Below are 15,214 nucleotides of genomic sequence, written 5' to 3' on the forward strand. Positions count from 1 at the left end.
TCTCTCAAGCCAGCTGCAAGGATCGAGGCAGATGAGGGGAGGAAGAGGGGCAACAAGACCATCCGGTGAGTCTCAGCGAAGAGGCACGAAAGAGCCCTTGTGAGGCGGAGGCGAGGACCAAAAGTGAAGAGAAGAGAGATAGGCAGACGGAGAGTTTTGCACGGAGAGTATTGTGCCAGTAGCGAGGCGATTCAGAGCACCAAAGGCAGCTGCTCCAACGCGTATGGATTGCCATGGAGCCTGGAACAAGGGCCATTGTTTATGGGGTAGCATCACAGTTGACAGTACAGCCTGTGGTAGCATTACGGAGGCCCAGAAGAGCAGAGGCAAAGGACGGACGACAGCCCTGGATCGGATGATTTGGCCATGCCTTAACTGATCGTCTCAGATGTGGGGGCGCAGCGTCGGCACAGGCAGTTGAGCGCCTACGATTCATTGCAGGACCTGTTCCATCTTTTACTCTTGATGCTTGCGCCAGGGCTAGTGCTGTAACAACGGCAGCCTGTGGTCTAAAGGCTCGGATCGCAGTCCACCAGCTGTTATTCTCGCCACCAGATCTACAGACCTACAACGAAAGCCGTCAAGGTTAGCCTCCCCGAGAACAGCCCCCAGAAGAAATGGTATTGACCAGCGGCCAGCCCACCGGGTAGGTGTGTTGGGAGGGTGTAGAGATTGGTTGACTGCTGTTCAGCCTACATACATATCCATCTGCCTCTCCTTCTAACTTACATGCTGCCTCGCCCACTCCCGCCTTCTATCCCACTCCCTGCCCATCTCTTCCATCTGCATCAATCAGTCCATCTATCAATCAAGCAGTCTTCCCACCAGTCAATCCCGCCCAGGCTGCAGAATCAAAGAGAACGATTGCATCATCCGCGTTCGTCGCTTCGTCGGGGCCAAGCCCTTTCCCATCATCCCTCCAGACGTTGGCCAAACACCCTCGCAGGGCACACACCACCACCACAACCTCGCACACACACAAGCCCGCACTCGCATATCACGTCTGTCCACGCTGGCTGGCATAAAAGAGCCAGCGAGGCGATGATCAAAAACGTGCGCCGCTTGTCGTGTCCATCTGCGGCTGGCTTTGGCATGCAGGGTTTCTCCAGCCGGCGCCCGTGATTTGACGACAATTGCCTCTCGTTTTTCTGTTTCTGGAGACCAAAAAGGTTCAGGACCCTTCGCTAATGCTACGCGCTATGCTGGTTGCTGCATGACTGACTGAGGCGATTTCTTGGTCTGCGCTTTTTCGCCCGTGGCACACCTTTCCCCCCTGTTCCTTTGCTTTCTCAGCATTGCAGAGTATTTTTGGATAACCGTTATTCTTTTCTTTACCCTTTTCTCTCTTTTCCCCCTTTGCCGGTGTTTCCTCTTTCTTTCTCCGGCTTCCTCCCTCCTCAGCTATTCTTATGGCAGCCGGCAGGTGATTCCAGTTTGTGATTCAGGTATCTACGTCCCCCAGTCCCTCCCTGCCAGTCCAAATCCACCCTCATCCCACACCGACGGTGGCGGACTCGGTTTGTCTGGGCCTGCTGCTCCGTGACCGGTGTCCCCAGTTACTAGACAACTCAGTCTGCCAGCTCACAACTTCTCCCCTCCCACACTCTCCAGTTCCGCCAGAGCACACTCGTCGTTCATTCGGGGAGAGCACCAGGGAGAGAGAGAGAGAGAGAGAGAGGGCGAAGAGGAAGAAAACGGTTAACACGACGAAGCAGGATCTTGCATCGCACCGGCTGTCCAGCGGCGGAGCAATAGCCTCCTTGCCACTACATTCGACCGCACCAGCCAATACATCCTCTCAAACAGACTGGGCGAGCTGTCTCCTTGGTGGGTGGGCTGGAGCCTATGCTGTTCAATGGCCTTCTGGGTGGTTGGCGGGGGAAATCCGCTTGGTGACGCTGCCGCCTCCTCATCCTCCACTCCTGCTGGTCAGGTGGCGGCGGCTTACATCAAGCGCGGCAGCTATTCGAGCAGCTATTCGAGCAGCAGCCGCATTGGAGTCGGTCCCAGCAGCAAACGACGGGTTGTCTACGCGGACGGCAGCGCTGCCACCACCGCCTGCAGCGACGCGGGCTGCTATGGCATCACTAAGCGGCCGCGTCTGGACGATTGGGGCCGCGTTATCGGCTACCACGGCAAGGGCCATCATGCTGCCGGCTGCGAGTTCGAGCATTCCGGCGGCGATCCCAGCCCTTCAGCTCCCACGACAGCAGATGGATCTGGTTCGGTCCATGTCAAGAACCTCGCCTTTCTGGTGATCCGAGAACGGGAGCCGTCTCCGCCGCCGACGCCGCCCCCACCGTCGGGCCTGTCGCCGGACCACCGAGGCGGGTTTCCACCTCCACCGCATCCAGCACCCGGCATTGGCTTCGGCCCATCGTCATTCAACTCGGCAGCCCCGATGGAGCGTACGCAGTCTGGTCTATCCATATCATCCGACACATCTGCTGTAGACTCCCCGTGCGGCCAGGGGGGCGACTGTGGGCATCATGATCACCCGCCGCTACTCAGTGATCTCGCTGCCGCCCGACTTGTGCGGAAGCATGTTGCTGATATCCGCCGGCGGAGGCATCGAGACTCACAGCACGGCCGCATTCTCAAAGCCTTGATCAACCCCAAGTCTAGGGAGGCAGATTTCCCACTCGACAACGACGCCCTCCGGAGCATCTTCTCTGCCGCAAACGAGCTCTTCTTCGCGAATAGGCTGTCACAAAGAGTCACATGGGACTGGAGCCACCCGGCTAGTCCACAATACGAGAGCCATATTGTCGGCACGACCGCTCTACGCCGAAGCATTCGTCTAGGAGGGTATGAGACCCTCATCGTGTTATCATCGCCAATCCTCAAAGACACAAAATACAACCGCCGTCTTCTCATCTCTACCTTCTTACACGAAATGATTCACAGCTTCTTGTTCATCACGTGCGGCATCAAAGCTCGACACCACGGCGGCCATACGGAAGGGTTCCGCCAGATCGCTGAAATAATCGATGACTGGGTTGGGAAAGAACACCTTCGGCTGCGTGATATGGAGGCTGACCTAGAGCGTTTTATCCATGAGGATGAGGCAGCGCCTCCTGCAGCTGACCATGCCCCAATGGACGGTGGCTCAACACATATGAACAACTATCATTATTACGACAATAGCAACAACAACCCTACCACGATGTGGCCCGTCCCTGAATGGCATCACGTCGATAATCGAGATTATCGCACCATCGAAGCCCCTCAGCCTTATAAGAAATATCCTAGCAACAATGACGAGTGGGAGTGGCATGATAGGGAAGGGTTCCCGGCCCACGATAATATACCTCTACGCCATCACTAACAACCTCTCAAAAACCACTTTTATTGGTTTTTGCGTGTGAATGTTTATGTGTTTGAATTGTTTTTTGTTTTTTGTTCCTGTTTTAACGCTTTATGATGTGTATTTTCATCTGATATCTCTATTGGCGTGTATTCACGCGTACTGACGACTACAATTTTCCTTTGTTGCATGAAACATGAAAAGAAAGAGAAAAACATGACATGATGTAGACTTGGAAAATGTTTGGAGTTTTTTGTTTGTGTTATTTTTTTGTTTTATTTATGTGTGTGTTTTCGCTTATTTGTATTAAAAAGGTGTGAACGACTAGCATTGAATTAGGTATTTCTGTTTCAAGATGTTGTTTAGAGGTTGTTTTCCATCTTCGTTTTATACTGGTTTTTAGCCTCCAAGCATTTAGACAGTACTGGATGCTGTCATGATTTCTACAATAGCAGATGTTCAAGATAAATGTATAAATATAATGAAATGAACAATTTTTTAAAATGTCATTTGTCATGTCCGCTACGGTTGTTTCGTATAAATAGGGCTTGCATGTGGTGTTTGTGGTTGACGCGTGACAACTTGCCGATTTGTTCCAGCCAAGTCGGTGAGACTGCACCAGGAATAAGCTAAAGAGAAGCATGTGCTAATCTCAGTCTGGAATCGTCCTTTTTTTAATCCCGGGCTTGTAGCTCCTAGCCATGGGAGTCTTTGCATGAGGGTATCCATGATAGTCGACAGGTCATCTGCCTATTTACGTCATGGTAAGTGCTTCAAGAGTTGCTGACACGATGAATCACCAGCGGAAGTGAAGGGGACCAAAGAGAAAGAGGCGAGACCCCCCATCTCATCGTACAGATAGATACTTAATCTTTTTGTCATATATTTTTTTTTTTTTAAAAAAAAATTAGTATATAAATGTCATTTACTATGTGAGAATCATTTTTCCAACGCCAGTACCGATGCAATATCTCAGTGCATAGTAGGTACGTGTATAGTCGTATATCAACGTCCGACAATCAATCAGAGGACCACTTTATGTGTGGCCAAGCATTTTATGTCTTTTGTCTTCTCCTCTACAAACTGACTGCCCGATCTCTCGTTTTCATTTTCATTTTCGTTTCGCTTTCTTTTTCTTTTCATCTCTCGCACCGTAAGTAGCGTAATTTTTTTTTTTTACGAGCATATATGCATGTAAGGCTTTTATAGATGCTTAATTATTCGCAGTGCTTGTAGCCTTGTAAGGGCTGCCTCGGCGGCTTGTGCCGAGGAGAGGAGATGATGCACTGGCCTCGTTGTCTGACTCATCCTCGTAGTCGTCGATGGGGCTTTCGTCTCCGAGAACAATGGCGTTTTCTTCACCCTCTTCGTTGTCGCTGTTGTACGCTGATGCTGTGGGTCCATCGCCTTCGACAATCATGAAGACGGGGATGGCGCCAATGGCGGAAACGACGCCCAGGAAGAAGTATGCGGAGACGATGTAGCCGTGCTCAACGCCCCAGGAGAATGCGAGGCCGGTGGAGGCGGGTCCAAAGGCTCGGCCAAGGCCGCTGAACATGGTGGCAAAACCATTGAGGGTGCCGAGGATGCTGAGCGATGTGGCGGAATTGGTCAGGAGGATGGTGGTGGAGGGGAAGGCGATGATGATGGCAAATGCCTTGAGCATCATGACGAAGAGGATGGCAGCAAAACGCGTCGCGGGTGTAGGAAGTAATGAAGTGTACGGAGTGATGAAGTACACGAACGGTGTCATGACAGCTGCCAACTAGTTAGTTACGGGGCATTTCTTTCCCTTTTTTTTTTTTTTTTTTTTCGTGGTTGACTTACAAACTACTTTGAAACAGTTGAGAACACCAAAGCGGTTCACCATGGGGGGGTAGATGAGAAATTGAATCAAGCCACAAGTGATGCCGTAGATGGTGAAAAGCGTTCCGATGGTACCTGAGCTGAGACCGAATCCGCCTGTGAAGTAAAAGGGGAACTTTGTGTTCTCGGGGGTGCGAGGTATGACAGGGTAATCCAGGAAGACGGTGATATTCTGATCGTACGCAACCGAATGAAAGGCCAAAAAGGTATATGAGATGAGGTTTATCGTAGTCTGGTAAGAAAAGACCTCTTTCATTCCGGCAGAAACTTTCTTCGAGGTGGGCTTTTTAGGTGTGATTCTGCTTGGTACAAGCGGTGCTGTAGCCTCTCCATCGACGAATGACCTGCGGCGCTGCGCAATGAGCTGTGGCTTTCGGCGAAAGGCTCGAGTGAGGCGCTCTCCAACCAGCAACCCCCAGTCTCTCTCGCCGTGTTTGTCGGCGAGCGTTTCTTTGAGGAAAAGCGTCGCGCTGGTGGCAGAGATGAGGAAGAAAACAGTGGCCAAGAGATTGGGTAGGAGATATGGGAACTTCTTAAAGAGCTCTATGTCGCCAAAGACATTGGGAAACTGCTTGGCCGGCTGGGCGAAAAATCCACCAAACGCAGGGCCGACGACTGAGCCAAGAGACCAAACGAGAGGCATGATGGAGAAGGCTCTTGGCTGGAGCTCCTTTTCCGTGACCATTTCAGCGACCATGGTCCTAATGATACCGACTATGTGAGAACAATAAGGTCAGTAATTTGCTTACAAGTTTTCAGGATTGAATTCAGACAGAATAGACGAAAGCTTACCGTTACCATTGCCACCACCCATGATTGCTCTTATAACAATGGCCATGGTAAGACTTGTCGACATGCCCCATATTATGAAGCAAATCATAGTGCTGATAAGTCCGTAGATGAGCACTGGTTTTCTGCCAAACTTGTCGGACGCCTTGCCCCATGGGACGGCAGTTATGCTCTGGCAAACTGAGAATACGGAGGATGTGACGCCGGCCCATTTTGCTACCTCGTCACGCTTGACGCCAAAGCCTCGAATCATTTCGGGGAGGTATGGCCATACTGATGTGTAGGCCAAGGGCTCTGCGAATCTAGCCACGGCTGTGATTCAGATTATTAGCACATGGACGAATTCACTGCGACTGGAGTCTGCTGTCTTGGCCATCTGGACTAGATGGCGGCGCTTCAAGCTGCGATGCATGCTCTAATAAGACAGGCTTACCTAGAATTGCCAGCTGCTGTACGGGCAGCTTCGGCTTAGATGCGGAGTCTCTGGTCATTGTGAAGGTATTGTTGCGCTGCTGCACAGAGTGCGCTGAAAACGAAGAAAACAAAAAAAAAAAAAAAAAAAATTGAAATACCGTGAACAGTAGGCGATCAGCGGCAGTTCATATGACTAAAATTTTGAGAGGAAGAGGTAGGTAAAGAAAGTAGTGAAAATGTCTTTCGTGCTAGAACATGCCTCTGCTAACGCTTGAATTAAGCGCTCTCGACCAAGGCGTAATGAAGGAAGCAAACACGAATGCTCGCCGCTGAGGAACACGCGAGAACTCGACGTTTAAGGCGAGTGAGACTTGAGAGAGAGCGGGCGTGAGAGCTTGAAGCTGTGAAGAAGAAGTGAGAATCATTGGCGGCGAGAAAGTTTGTCAACACCACCCCCGGGACAGTCTTAGCCGTGCTCTAAAGCGCCCAGGATAATATCGTCGGTCCCACCCTGGCTAGTCAAGTCATCTGCACCGATGCACTAGCAGCCACAGGAGCGCCCTGCGGGTGAAGACGACCAAGGATGGCAATGGCGAGTCCAGCTTCGGCTTCGGAGCCAGCCACTAGGCGCTTCGGAAACGCTACGACCGATTTTGTGCATGTAAGTTGGCGGGATGGATGGGTGGGTGGGTGGTTGGATGGCCGAGGACGACTTCGTCTGCGGGTTTGCGTGAACAACAAGCCCTTACATATACTGTATTATTTTTTTTCTTTCCTTTGTATACCACATATCTATCTGCACTGCTAGGGAAAGTCTACGAGCGAAAAGTACACAACGTACGTTGGGCATGCGAGAGAGTCATCATGGTCATGGTGTAAAAGCTCGGCGACTTACATGCTGCTGCACTGCAGACCCTCCTCGCTCGGCTCCGATGCCGTGCTGCAGGCGAGCCGAGATGCATTTCATCTTTCCTGCAACGGCGGGCGGCAGAGTCAATGATTGGACTGGCGAAGCAGAGCTATCCGACGATCGCAGGCCCGCCATCCTACACGACTTTTTATGTACAAAAACGAATGGGAGGCAGAGTGAAAAGCTGACCTCTTTTTTTTTTTTTTTTTTTTTTTTTTTGATTTTTCGATCCCGTCACTTTTGTGATGGACAGCAAAGCCCCATGACACTCGAATGCGTCCGACAGCGGAGATCGTCCCCTTGGCGGGAGCCGCGAGACAAAAGTTGGTGTGTGGGCGCTAGTTAAGTCTCAGTTGAGGGCTGAGAAGGGATGATTGGAAATACGTGCTCCAGGACTGCCCGTAATAAATACTACTGTACCTACATCCTACTGCCAGACCGACTCTTTGCAGCTCTCCAGGGCGGGGACGACGCAATAAGCTCCCCGGAAGAGGTGCTGCGACTCTGCTGCCCCGCGTGCCCGTCACCGAGCGAATTAATGGCCCGCGTTGCCTGTTTCAGCAAACCTGGAGTCCTTGGGCGGAGCTGGGCTGGCCGGGGGTGGTTGAATTCGCGATGGGCTTGGCTTTCGCCGTGGGCCGCCAATACGGAGCTGTAGCCGCTTTTGCATGCCCAGGGAGCGGGACAAGGGTTTCTGCTCTGCACTGATGAATGTGCTTCTTGGCTGCTGGTCGGCCGGTAGAACGGCTGAATGTGCTGCTGCCTCGGTGTGTTGGGCGAGTGATTGTGATGTGAGGCACAAAGTGTAAGAGTTGGGACTAACCATGCCCGTCGCATTCCCACGAAGGTGGTGTACTATATCATTCAGTACTCGGGAATGCATATGCGCTGGGAGCCGCGCAGGTGGCGGGCCGTTGAAGGAAATGTCAATACCGCTTTGGTATTTATACGGGTTTGTTAAGCTTCGCCACATAATGGTCACAGAAAGTCTGATCCGGGTTTCGTCAAGTTCTAGTACCCCTCCGCTGATAATACAACGTAGCAAAATATCTTGCCCGAAGGCCGGCCACGATCCACGCGTGTCAGCCTCGAGCCATTCTCGTCGGATTAATCATGGCCATTTATTTTTACTTTCAGCCTTCTTAGTTTTCAATCTTGGCCAATTTTCTCAACAATTTTTCGTTCTAAAAATAAACTCCAAAGTAGATGTTTTGATGTGTGGCAGCTACGCATCCTGGACTATCACACATTCACCGCGCTGTCTTGAACCAGGCAAGATTCAATGGTCTAGTCTTGGAGGCTTTGAAGAAGTTCAATGACTAGGAAGTAGACTATGGATACAAGGGCTTGGACGTAAAGGTCAATGAAGAGAAAGTAAATGACCCGAACGCTTATCTGATGGCCATAGTGACGGAAGAAGATGGAAAAGAGGAGACTTTCGGGTGAAGCATGTCACTGTATGTCTCTCAACCTTTTTTGAGTAACTCAGTAACTTTCCTTTACGGCTCTGACGGCGCACACAGTGCTATGTGAAAGCCTCTTGGTATCAAAATTATTGGAGACACTTCTGACTGGAACCGGGATGTTATGGATGTCTTCCCTCAAATCATCATCCCGGATATTACGATACAAACGATCATGCTATCTGAAGTGGGAAGCATCATCTTTGTCTCTCGAGAAGGAGGCTTCATGGTCTGTTTCTACACAGAGCTCCATCCAGAAACTATAGCAAAATATGTCAACGCCTAGAATCTATGCAATAAGATGAAGGTTCTGCAGCTGAGAGAAACGTTATAGATGATCGCTTTTCGATCGGCTACCGGTTACACACTTTTACAGATTGCTCTTAAATTTCCTCGGCGCTCTGTGGCATGTAATCGTGAGATACCCTTTTTAATGTCTTCTAGTATAAAAATATCGCATTTTCAATTTTCAATATCTCTATTATATTTCTCAATAAAAACTTAGTTGTACATGTATTATTGCACTTCTAGAACGTTTGGTGTTGAAGGAAGAGCTAGTACGCTTACTGACACCAGCATGACAATGCCATCCACTCTGACTATGTTCATTCATTAACGGTTTAGCCTCGGCAAGATGCTTCACCTGGGCTGCCTACATTTACGGAAGATTTTCATCGGTTAAATGCCATTGTGCTTAAATTATGCGATTACATGCTGATGAGTTGGTAGCAGTAACCCCCATTAACTACACCAATAAATACTGAAACACCAATTACCACTGAAACAGAAGCGATTACAACGTCAGCGATTGACAAAAACCCCCATCTTAATACCTGTCTAGTATAAACTCTTCTCGGCACAGAGATAAGCAGCGTGTTCTTAAACGAAGAAAGGCTGCGTCCTTGGCATGCTAATCGCTGCCAACCTTTTATGCAGCCTTTTCTTAAACTCTGGGACTGTTACTCCGGAAGCCAACATGATTCTGACGGCTGCATGCTGTCCCGGGCACCACGCCACCGCCTTGATACGGCCGAGTTGCGAAGGAATTCCCTTACTACATATATCAATCACAAAATATGGGAACTAACGCCGTACATCTCATTTACAACCTCGCCGGCGGCAGTCGAAGACCTTGAAAGACTGAGGGCTCTATGAGGAAATAGAGGCTCTCAGACACTTATAGTTTTGGACCCTAATATTCGTCTGAAACTTGGGTTACCTATTCTTGATGTCGCTGCCGAGATGGGCCACTATGAGATTTCAGATCCATATTGTAAATTAAACTGATATTATGTGAACTACTATGTATGTTTATGGGCTTATAGAATATTAATTTTAGATAAAGCTAGTTATTAAAACTTTCGACTAGCTTGAGAGTGTGAAACTGCACTGCGTGCGGCTCTCACTAACCTAGTCTCCAAGCGAAAGTCCTTTCAGACCCGTTTGCTGTAGAGGTACAGTACTGCTGCGTATAATGATATCCCTAAACTTAAAAGAATGCGTTTATAACTGCTAAAATGGAATTAAAGCAAACTATATTAAAGCACATTACAGATTTTCCGTTGTCATATTGGGATATGCAATTGACATAGAATGATGAATATACTGGACGTCAATAAAATCCCAAGATGTGCCAGTCTCCTTCTGCTGGGTTAACGACCTCCCATCTTCCGAGATAGAAACTTGCAATAATTCGGCGTCATTTCTCATCAGTAAGATATAACCACCCTTTTCATGCCTATCCATGATGAAATACTCGTCACTCTCATGTTGAGGTTTTGTCGCTGTGATTTTTCCTTTGGTGTCGTGGCCGAGATATGCACCGGAAACAGTATTGCGGAATCCGTACCAGCCATCCTTCTTAACACAATGCCAGAAAGCGCCGCCTCCAGGGATGGGCTTAGATAAGAATTTTAACTCTCCATTACAGAGGGTGAGGATGCGGTGAGGCTCTTGTGTAGTTCGAATCATAAGTGACTTGTCCGCTAAAGGTTGATTCTCCACTGCTTTGGACGGCGGCAGGGCGATTGCATTACGCTTATCTTTGTCCGTTTCCTTTTCTCTTATGACGATGGTGTCGGACATGGTGGAGAGAGCATCTGCAGGTGTCGGGCACTCGCCGGTTGAACTGCTAGTACTTGTTGAAATTACCTCTTCCCAGGAGTTTTCGCCCATTGTCCAAATGTCTCATTAAGAAGCCATTTGGGCCTTTTTACATATGGGGCACGAGTGGCTTTTATATTACTAGTATTCAATGACATTATGACATGCCTACTGGATCTCGATTTAGTTGTGTATAGAAGTGAAGTTCTCCATGCATTCCAAATGTGTGATTATACTCCTGGTAGGCTAACTTTAAACAAAGCAGGTTGGAATATATCTTATAGGAGCAACATGGTTGAGGTCCCTTGAGAAGTTTATGGCTGAACATGATGCGTTCGTGGCTGACGCTATTCGCCTATGTTCTAACGCCTCGCGCTAAACAACTTTCCTTGTAATTGGCATTTTGGCCGATCTTCAAGAGATGGAGGGTCAAAGACTATATAATGCATTCCACCTCAGGGGTTATAAAAACTTACTTCTGAGTATGTAAACTTTGATACATGGAAGACGAAACAGCGCTGCAGCCCTCTAACCCGATTCTCCTATCTATCGTCTTCAAGTAATAATACAAGCTTCCGCTGCTTCCGATACTCAGAATACATGTCCGCCACGAGATTGAAGTTCCACGTATATCGGCAATTGTACCGCCCGAACGTTGGGCTTCACAACTTACCACGATGAATGGCAGACCTTAGTTGTTATTGGTGGATATACTGAGGTAGCATGTAAAGCTACCTGCTGCGGGCATCTTTTTATATATGGTCTTTAAGACTTACCCTAACCAAGCGGCAGCAACAGACTTGACTCAAGTCGGTTGAACAGAGCCAAAATAATATTATGCAAAACCAATACAGATTGCCACAGCTGTATCCATAGACGGACTTTGGAGACTTGTAGTCTTTGTAGTGGGTGTTCGTGATGAAACATCTAAGAGGTTGAGTCAGATATGTTGGTTATTAAGAAACTATTGAGACTATACAATGACACTCATCAGTCGAGACCACTTGTGGCCTAGAGGTCATCGAGGCTGAGCCTGGAAGGACCTATCGCCTACGAATGGTAAGAGGCACTGTTCTTAATCTGGTTTCTACCGTCTTTCAAGATCAAGATCACCATAATCCCACTGTGATGGCTGCCGACGCGGAATGCACCCTACCGGCAGAGACAAATCGCATTCAATCAGTAGCGGGCAAGGATGTGATTCTTTTCTCCGGACTAAGACAAAAAGCGAGTTGCAGAGCCTCGGTACAACCTTTTTTTTTTTTTTTTTTGGGGGGGGGGGGGGGGGGGATTCAGCTGGAGACGCACTATCGTCCTATCAATGTCACGTCATACGCAGTGCTTCCTTACAAAACTGATCTCATATTCAACAACACAATACCATCTTCTACGCCTGAAAATGCTCTACTTACTATTACAGAAAACACCCAAGACTGGCTGGAGTATACTCTTCAACCCCTCGCCAGAAATGTCTCTGTTAGAGTGCTATACTTGGTCGATGTCTATTTGAGAGGAGTGGCTAGTACTCCAAGTTTTGAGGTTGCGATACCGAATAATGGTTGGGATTCTGGCTTTAACGCTTATCCTGCCAAAATAGATGAGGTTCTTGGGCCCATTTTTGTCAATGAACCGGATGGTCTTCCAGTTGGATTCGACCTTCACCCATTTCATATTCCTGGTGACCACCGTCTATGATTCACGGCGAACGTATCGATTCGTAAGAATTGGAGATCATTACTTGCTGGCCGACTTGGAACCGTGGTAATCAAGTAAATTGCTCGCTGGCAGAAAGAATAATGAAGCGTCGTAAGTCGTCGGAATCGCCGAGGCCAATTTGGTTACCAATTTCGGCTTGGAGTTGTTCTTTGGTGAATTTGGAAAGAACACTCTTCAGGCATGATTCTGAGGACAAAACTCCATTTCCAGGGTGATTGAAATCTGGTGAATGGTAATTGGCCAAAGGTGAATGACTCTTCATTGCAAAGCTCCAACTTTCCTCGTCACGCGCTAACCATGCGGCATGATTACAAGGCAGGGGCATGTTAAGGATGAGATCGTCATTAAGCGCTTCGTAATATGGCGACAGCTTTCCCGTCTTGTGATCGTAGTTACTGTAGAAATTGACCATATTAGTAAAGAAGATTGTCCTCCTTGCTGTCTCCGTGATTCTCCAACGGGCCCATTGTGAGGTTGCCGCGGAACATGGACTTGACTTTGGATCTGAGAAGACGTTGATATCGTGATTCCGAATTTCTGGATATGACTGAAGATAGCCCTCCGTCATCTGTGAAGCGCATTGAAAGTGAGATTTTGCTTAACATTTTGGAAAGGGGGCGGTCAGGAAACGGAATTTGGCTAGAAGTGCCCGTACCTTTAGAAGAAAAGGCGAACCAAGCCCTTTCACTGGTGGGGTGAGTTTCCAGCCTTCGGACTCATCACCGATAATATATTTCATATCCATACACACAAAAATGAGCATGGAATGTAGTGCGTCCCATTTTTGCATGCATTGGTAGGAGGGCTAAGTGCTCGATCAGTACGTGGTCAGCGTCCAGTCAAGTCTCGGAAGCACTTACAAAACTGCCAATCAGTCTCTCTCGAGCAGCATCCATGGCACGTCGAAAAAATGTCTTTTCAGCCGAGAGGCTGATACTGCTGGCGCAGCAAATTGCCATTGCGGTGAGGGGGAGAATTGTCATGTCAGGGTTTGCGCTGCTGTATTGCGAGTACTGTGAATGGTGAAGGAAGGGAGAAGAGAAGTAGCCCTTGGTTAGAAGGGAGGCATATTCGCTCAGTATATGCACTACGCTGGAGGGAGCCGAAGATGATGGAGAAGATGTTGCGGATGATCTCGTACTATTGCTGGAAGATGCCGCAAGTGGCGTGGGAACTGGGACTCCCATGGACGCAGGTGGCTGTGAGAGAGCCTGGCTGGACGATGAGAACTCAGGGCTTTTGTGCACGGACAGCTCTGTTCCAGTGAAGCCTTGGCGTGGTATCAGCGATGAATTTGGTATCTCAGCCAAGGCCATGTCGAAAGACTCTAGAGGGTATGAGGAGGACGAAAATTCCCAAGCGGCAAGTTCGAGGTCAAATGGTTGGCTCGAAGTTGCCAAAGGCCCCGTCCTTGGTTGAAGATTTGAGTTTGGTGTTTCTGCAGCTTCGTTTCTTTGCTCAGAGGGGCCTGAAGTCGATGCTGCGGGAGATGTGACATATACACACGGTGTTCCTCTCCTGGAACAGCGTGAGCACGTCGGTTGGGTGTAACAACATTTCGCCTTTGCTTGAACGCAGGCGTCGCAAGCTTTGCGGCGGTTTACCAATTTCCTGGGGCCTTGACAGCGCCTGCGATGGCGCATTAGCAGGTCGCCTATACGGAATTTGTTAGCAATAGGCAATAGACAATAGGAGAATTGTAGGGTGCGCAGAAGAAGAGACGCACGCCGCTGGTAGGACTTGAAGCATCGCTCGCATGTCAGGATAGCTTCAACGAGACCGCTACTGTCTGGACCAGGGAGACCCATTACGCTCATTATTTGATGCATCACTGCAGGGTGAATTGGTAATAGGTTGGTGACTTGTGGTGGGACGCTCGATGTTGCGGATTATTAATGGCAGATGCACAACTGGGTAAAGCGCTCTAGATCAATTCCGCTCCGGCTAGCATGGAAGGGCATGAGAAACAGCGTTTGGGGCAACTACAAAGGATGCTGAGTAGAGCAAGCTCGGTCGAAATAGTTGAGATATGGGCATATTCTATAAGTAAGTGCTGTCAAGTGCTGAATTTCTCAGCCATTATTTGATTCAATATCTTTTGCTGACCATTCTGATGATTACAGCTCCTGATCTTGGGCTAGACCAAAATGACTCTTTGTTTCGCTTCAGACCTTGTCCTTCAAGTCCCTCTGTAGATTTCTTACAACATGGTAAGCCATACAGTGTGAACGGGGAATTACCGCTCTCAACAGTGGCGACTCTAAGATCACATCCAAGCCTGGAGTACTCATAGGAACAAATAATTGGCCACTTCGTTCACCTCTGATGTGGCTGCAGACAAAGCAACACGGCTTCTTGATCTACCTTACCGAATAGTTTCAACGCTTCTTGTCAAAATTTAACGATGATACGGGTGGACCCTTGGCCATTCTGCCAACAGCTCTGTTTTCATTTAATGCGTTGGGATGTCGTCTGCGAGTCCAGCACTGGGGTCTGGTTTCAATGTTCTGGTGGTGCAAATTGCTACACGTGACGACCATCTTGCTCCGAAATCCAGGCACAACAACTCCGGCGCTAAATGGCCCCCCTTTCCGAAGCAGGGACTCGTTATACTTTAACTAGAAGTGCCATCGTCCAGCTACTACG

At 48.8% G+C, this 15,214-nt stretch overlaps 6 protein-coding genes across 6 annotated transcripts; 2 read left to right on the forward strand and 4 right to left on the reverse strand.

Moving 5' to 3' along the window:
- The first annotated feature begins 499 nt into the window (after nucleotides 1-499).
- On the forward strand, nucleotides 500-3,799 carry TrAFT101_005708 (uncharacterized protein). Its single transcript, XM_066127572.1, has 3 exons — nucleotides 500-585; nucleotides 639-1,445; nucleotides 1,713-3,799. Exon 3 carries the CDS (start codon nucleotides 1,856-1,858, stop codon nucleotides 3,326-3,328), a length of 1,473 nt encoding a protein of 490 aa, XP_065983683.1. The 5' UTR covers nucleotides 500-585; nucleotides 639-1,445; nucleotides 1,713-1,855; the 3' UTR covers nucleotides 3,329-3,799.
- Nucleotides 3,800-4,192: 393 nt separating this feature from the next.
- Nucleotides 4,193-6,872, reverse strand: TrAFT101_005709 (uncharacterized protein). Its single transcript, XM_024901911.2, has 4 exons — nucleotides 6,396-6,872; nucleotides 5,966-6,274; nucleotides 5,135-5,887; nucleotides 4,193-5,065 (listed from the first exon to the last, which is right to left on the reverse strand). Exons 1-4 carry the CDS (start codon nucleotides 6,451-6,453, stop codon nucleotides 4,521-4,523), a joined length of 1,665 nt encoding a protein of 554 aa, XP_024760205.1. The 5' UTR covers nucleotides 6,454-6,872; the 3' UTR covers nucleotides 4,193-4,520.
- Nucleotides 6,873-7,332: 460 nt separating this feature from the next.
- TrAFT101_005710 (uncharacterized protein) lies at nucleotides 7,333-7,628 on the forward strand (the record flags this gene model as incomplete). Its single annotated transcript, XM_066127573.1, has 2 exons — nucleotides 7,333-7,438; nucleotides 7,573-7,628. 2 exons carry the CDS (start codon nucleotides 7,333-7,335, stop codon nucleotides 7,626-7,628), a joined length of 162 nt encoding a protein of 53 aa, XP_065983684.1.
- A 2,430-nt stretch (nucleotides 7,629-10,058) lies between these two features.
- TrAFT101_005711 (uncharacterized protein) lies at nucleotides 10,059-10,926 on the reverse strand. Its single transcript, XM_024908136.2, has one exon. The coding sequence runs from the start codon at nucleotides 10,922-10,924 to the stop codon at nucleotides 10,298-10,300; it is 627 nt and encodes a 208-aa protein (XP_024760207.1). The 5' UTR covers nucleotides 10,925-10,926; the 3' UTR covers nucleotides 10,059-10,297.
- Nucleotides 10,927-11,902: 976 nt separating this feature from the next.
- TrAFT101_005712 (uncharacterized protein) lies at nucleotides 11,903-12,523 on the reverse strand (the record flags this gene model as incomplete). The annotated part of the gene is made up of 2 exons (XM_066127574.1): nucleotides 11,903-12,004; nucleotides 12,344-12,523. The coding sequence occupies 2 exons, from the start codon at nucleotides 12,521-12,523 to the stop codon at nucleotides 11,903-11,905; spliced, it is 282 nt and encodes a 93-aa protein (XP_065983685.1).
- A 94-nt stretch (nucleotides 12,524-12,617) lies between these two features.
- Nucleotides 12,618-14,385, reverse strand: TrAFT101_005713 (uncharacterized protein; the record flags this gene model as incomplete). The annotated part of the gene is made up of 4 exons (XM_024902529.2): nucleotides 12,618-13,136; nucleotides 13,224-13,373; nucleotides 13,429-14,222; nucleotides 14,295-14,385. The coding sequence occupies 4 exons, from the start codon at nucleotides 14,383-14,385 to the stop codon at nucleotides 12,618-12,620; spliced, it is 1,554 nt and encodes a 517-aa protein (XP_024760209.2).
- Nucleotides 14,386-15,214: the final 829 nt, after the last annotated feature.

This window comes from Trichoderma asperellum, chromosome 3, assembly GCF_020647865.1.
Source record: "Trichoderma asperellum chromosome 3, complete sequence".
In the NCBI taxonomy this organism is placed as follows: domain Eukaryota; kingdom Fungi; phylum Ascomycota; class Sordariomycetes; order Hypocreales; family Hypocreaceae; genus Trichoderma; species Trichoderma asperellum.

Bases quoted from the DNA above. Each gene is read 5' to 3' on its own strand.
- TrAFT101_005708 (XM_066127572.1), top strand. From the start codon at position 1,856: ATGGCCTTCTGGGTGGTTGGCGGGGGAAATCCGCTTGGTGACGCTGCC.
- TrAFT101_005711 (XM_024908136.2), bottom strand. From the start codon at position 10,924: ATGGGCGAAAACTCCTGGGAAGAGGTAATTTCAACAAGTACTAGCAGT.
- TrAFT101_005709 (XM_024901911.2), bottom strand. From the start codon at position 6,453: ATGACCAGAGACTCCGCATCTAAGCCGAAGCTGCCCGTACAGCAGCTG. The intron at 6,275-6,395 runs GTAAGCCTGTCT...TCTGAATCACAG, and splicing joins ACAGCAGCTGGCAATTCTAG to CCGTGGCTAGATTCGCAGAG. The intron at 5,066-5,134 runs GTAAGTCAACCA...ACTAGTTGGCAG, and splicing joins CAACTGTTTCAAAGTAGTTT to CTGTCATGACACCGTTCGTG.